At 39.7% G+C, this 3,546-nt stretch overlaps 2 protein-coding genes across 2 annotated transcripts in view; both read right to left on the bottom strand.

Moving 5' to 3' along the window:
* Window positions 1-482: 482 nt before the first annotated feature.
* Window positions 483-3,006, bottom strand: LOC144653482 (brevican core protein-like). The gene is made up of 3 exons (XM_078513472.1): window positions 2,912-3,006; window positions 1,724-1,846; window positions 483-1,401 (listed from the first exon to the last, which is right to left on the bottom strand). Exons 1-3 carry the CDS (start codon window positions 2,997-2,999, stop codon window positions 971-973), a joined length of 642 nt encoding a protein of 213 aa, XP_078369598.1. The 5' UTR covers window positions 3,000-3,006; the 3' UTR covers window positions 483-970.
* A 491-nt stretch (window positions 3,007-3,497) lies between these two features.
* The window catches only part of LOC144655147 (protein furry homolog-like), a 7,440-nt gene continuing 7,391 nt past the window's right edge, over window positions 3,498-3,546 (bottom strand). Inside the window, exon 13 of the mRNA XM_078515361.1 lies at window positions 3,498-3,534. Within this exon, the coding sequence (XP_078371487.1) occupies window positions 3,498-3,534 (37 nt within the window). The remainder of the gene's footprint in view (window positions 3,535-3,546) is intronic.

The following is a 3,546-nucleotide window of genomic DNA, read 5'->3' as shown; positions in this document are numbered from 1 at the left end:
TTCGATCGCGCGAAAACGACAAAAAGACAAAAAGACAAAAAGATCCTGCCGGTCCGCTGCCTCCATAAAGCGATGACGTCGTCAGCTATACGTCATCGCTTAAAAAATACTGACTTAAGTTAATTCACCTAGTCGTATAGGCGCTTTGCAATTTCAGCTAGCGCAGATAAGTACACAAATGACTTTTGACACTCAAGTAAAAATCGTCCTATATCATAATGTAACTTTTCTACACACTGCAAAATTATTGCGTAAAAAACTTTACTCGTCACTCAAAATTATATTCTTACTTTTTAAATGTGCAGCACTTTCAAACAAAATTATCATTATGTCACTTTAACGTCTTTTAGGCCCCGTCTACACTAACCCGGATAAATTTGAAAACGCATCTTTTTCCTCTTGATAAGCCAACCATTCACACTAAAACGGCAGTGGAGAAACTTAAAAACACCGGCTAGTTGGTATAGTGTGGACGGCGAAAACGGAGCTTTTCGAAAACGCTGACGTCAAACGGTCTCAAATAGTCGTGTGATCTCTGTCAACAACAGCTCTGCTCGTGCGTTGCAACGATGTATGAGATGAAACGCATCGTTTTCAAATATTTCCGGATTAGTTTGGACAGAAAACATTTTTTTTCGTTTTCGAGGCGGAAACTCCGTTTTCAAATTTATCCGTATCAGTGTGGACTTGACCTAAGGTAGCGAGTCTGCAACGGAAATAACAAAATGGACCTGAAAAACTAACTCTAAAAAAAACTGTATGTCGATTCCAGCTTAAACAAGGGCAAACCCTTGGTACTTATCTCTCAAAAGAGGAGTGTGATTTTCTGAATGATTATGTTGTCAGTTTTGTTTGGAGTGTAGTTCCCTGTCCTGTCAGTGTACACTTGTAAACAGTTGTAAAAGCGTGACCTAGTTACGTTTCCTTTTCTTCGTACGACAACATTGAACGTGGAAACATTTTTCAAAAATTATCCGGAAATAGGGCGCTTACAAACGATAGAGGCCTGGCTGGAACATCGAATGGGCGCCCACCCATCAGATACAAATATTGCACATATAGACTCAAAACGAGTATTATGGTAGCGACCTGGGTAAGAACCGTAGCGGTTGTCTCTGTAGTTTGAAATAAGATAGCTAGTATCCCTGGGACTGATCCTGTTAAAGCTTGGTTCCTCGCCATTTAAAAGCCCCCAGCTGCCATCTCCACTCAGCTTCATCCCCAGCCAGACATAGTCATCTATCAATCCCTTTATAAATTGATCCTCTTCCTTAGAATTTATTACGAGGACTTCGGCATTCATCTTTTTGCAAATGGTATCGGCTGCTGTTAAGGTGGCATCCAAGTCTTCATATTTGTAACATGAATCTTGAAACTCGTCCCAGCCATCAGGGCAATTATCTAAAAGTTTTAAAGGAAAAAAAAATAATTCATTACAAAGTTTGGATTAATAAAGTTAATCTCGCGTCTCGGCCATGGCTGCCTTTGCCTTTAGACTTGCCGGCTCCGAGTCGCGTTCGTTTTCGCGTTCGTTTTAATTTAATGGTGATTTTTTACCTGGTTTGTACATGTTTTACTTCACAAAAGAGTTCAAGATGAGGAACTTTACCCTATCGAGTTGTTAGAAACTAATCTTTTGATTCACTGATCTCAGCAGCCTTAGTCGTATACAATAATGTACGATACAAGATTTGCACACATAACAAGATTCAATCCCATTTACCAATTTCACACGTTTCTCCACTAAATCCTGAAGCGCATGCGCACTTATAACGGAAAGCTTTCTCAGGATCTTCTCCGCAAGTTGCACCATTTTTGCACGGATTTGGATCACATGGGTTAGCGGCTGACAGGAAAAAAACAAACGTCGCTGGTTAAAGCAGTTTCACTTGAGTTTTGAAAACAGAGCAGTTTTCAATTGAGTGTAGTAAAACCAAAACCAAAGTAATTTCTCTGGCCAATCACAAAGGACACAGACAATCCAGTCAGCCAATCAAAGCTCAAAGCAAATACATGTGGCTGGCACGAAGCGCGGGAAAACGTGCGCGAGCGGGTCACAATTGGCTACGAAAGTGGCGCGAGATTTTTAAACCACTCACTAAGCAAAGTAATGCAAAACCAAAGCAGTTGCAAATTACTTTCGACACTCAAGTAAAAACTGCTCTAATTTGAGTTTGCTAATTGGTTTGCATCACTACTCTTAGTGATTGGTTTAAAAACCTTGGGCCACTTTCTCAACCAATCAAAAGTAAAACCAAAACCAATCGTGTGTCACAAGTTTTCCCGCGCTTCGTGCTGCATAGCTACATGTATTTGCTTCGAGCTTTGTTTGGTTCAATAGATTGTCTTTTTCGATTGGCAAGAGTGATCTCTTGTTTTGGTTTTAAGACACTCAATCGAAAATCGCTCTAATTCAATAATGTTTTCCCGTAACATAGTCCCTTTAAAGAGAGCCCAGCACAGGTAAAACACTAGAAATGAATCAATGTAATCTTCAGTTCTCAAGTGCTATGAAGGACCTACACCGAGAAGAGGCTGGGGAGAGGGCATGTAAGCGCGAGGGGAATTCTGAGAGTCTTTCCCCATTCCATCGTCCTCCCCATGCCTCGCTTCTATTTGAATCATAAAAAAATGATCACATCTACATCTACATCTACATTTAATTAGGTCGGTAAAAATCTAGAGATATCACACCAACCATTAAAAACTAAAATGAATGTTAAAAATGTTAAAAACTAAATAAAACTAATGCAATAAAATATTAAAAACTATTAACTAACTTAGATTTAAAACTATTTACAGACGTTATATTTACAATATTATCTGGAAGGGAGTTCCATTTACAGATTGTTCGTGGAAAAAAAGAAAGCATCAATGGACATCCCCTTACTTCAGTGCAGATAACACAAACCTATTCCACAGTGGTCCCCTCGGTAATCTTTTGTACACTGGCACTGATATTTCTCATCTCCAAGATCGTTACAAGTCCCTCCGTTCATGCATGGATTTTTCTGGCAGCCCTCTAAAGCACAAGCGAACAAATGTTTATTACAAAGAGGGGAAAGTATTCACATTTAACTAAATGGAAAGATTGATTGCAGATGAATAAATGATTCTGAAGGTGGCTAGCCTGCGAGTCGGCTCTCCTTTGGGGCAGCGTGTCGAAGGTCCCGAAAAGTTTTCTCGCCCAGGAAATCCTTAGCAGAATCCCAAACCCTTTTGATAACATAGCTCTTTCATTTACATATTTTTAATATGAACAGAGGTTCTCATCATACAAAGTTTCAGGCCTATACACTTTTCTGTTGTTTTTTACATACAAATATTTAAAAATGGCCTGGCAGGCCCAAAAAGTTTCCAGGGCTTTCGAGAAACGGCCCCCTGCACCACTCAATCCAAACTCCAGAGCAGTACACCACCTTGCCAACCACAGTGCAGAAACGTTTCCATTTTTACACAAACAAAGTTTTCGAATTTTTTCATAATTCAAAACAAGCTCACTTGGAACACATGTCGCATCCTTTTCTTTGAATCCTTCAGGACAGG

This window comes from Oculina patagonica, chromosome 5 (genome assembly GCF_052425735.1).
Source record: "Oculina patagonica isolate OP01 chromosome 5, crgOcupat, whole genome shotgun sequence".
NCBI classification, from domain to species: Eukaryota; Metazoa; Cnidaria; class Anthozoa; order Scleractinia; family Oculinidae; genus Oculina; species Oculina patagonica.
Note: the sequence above shows the minus strand (reverse complement) of the source record. Positions and strands in the feature narration are given on the sequence as shown.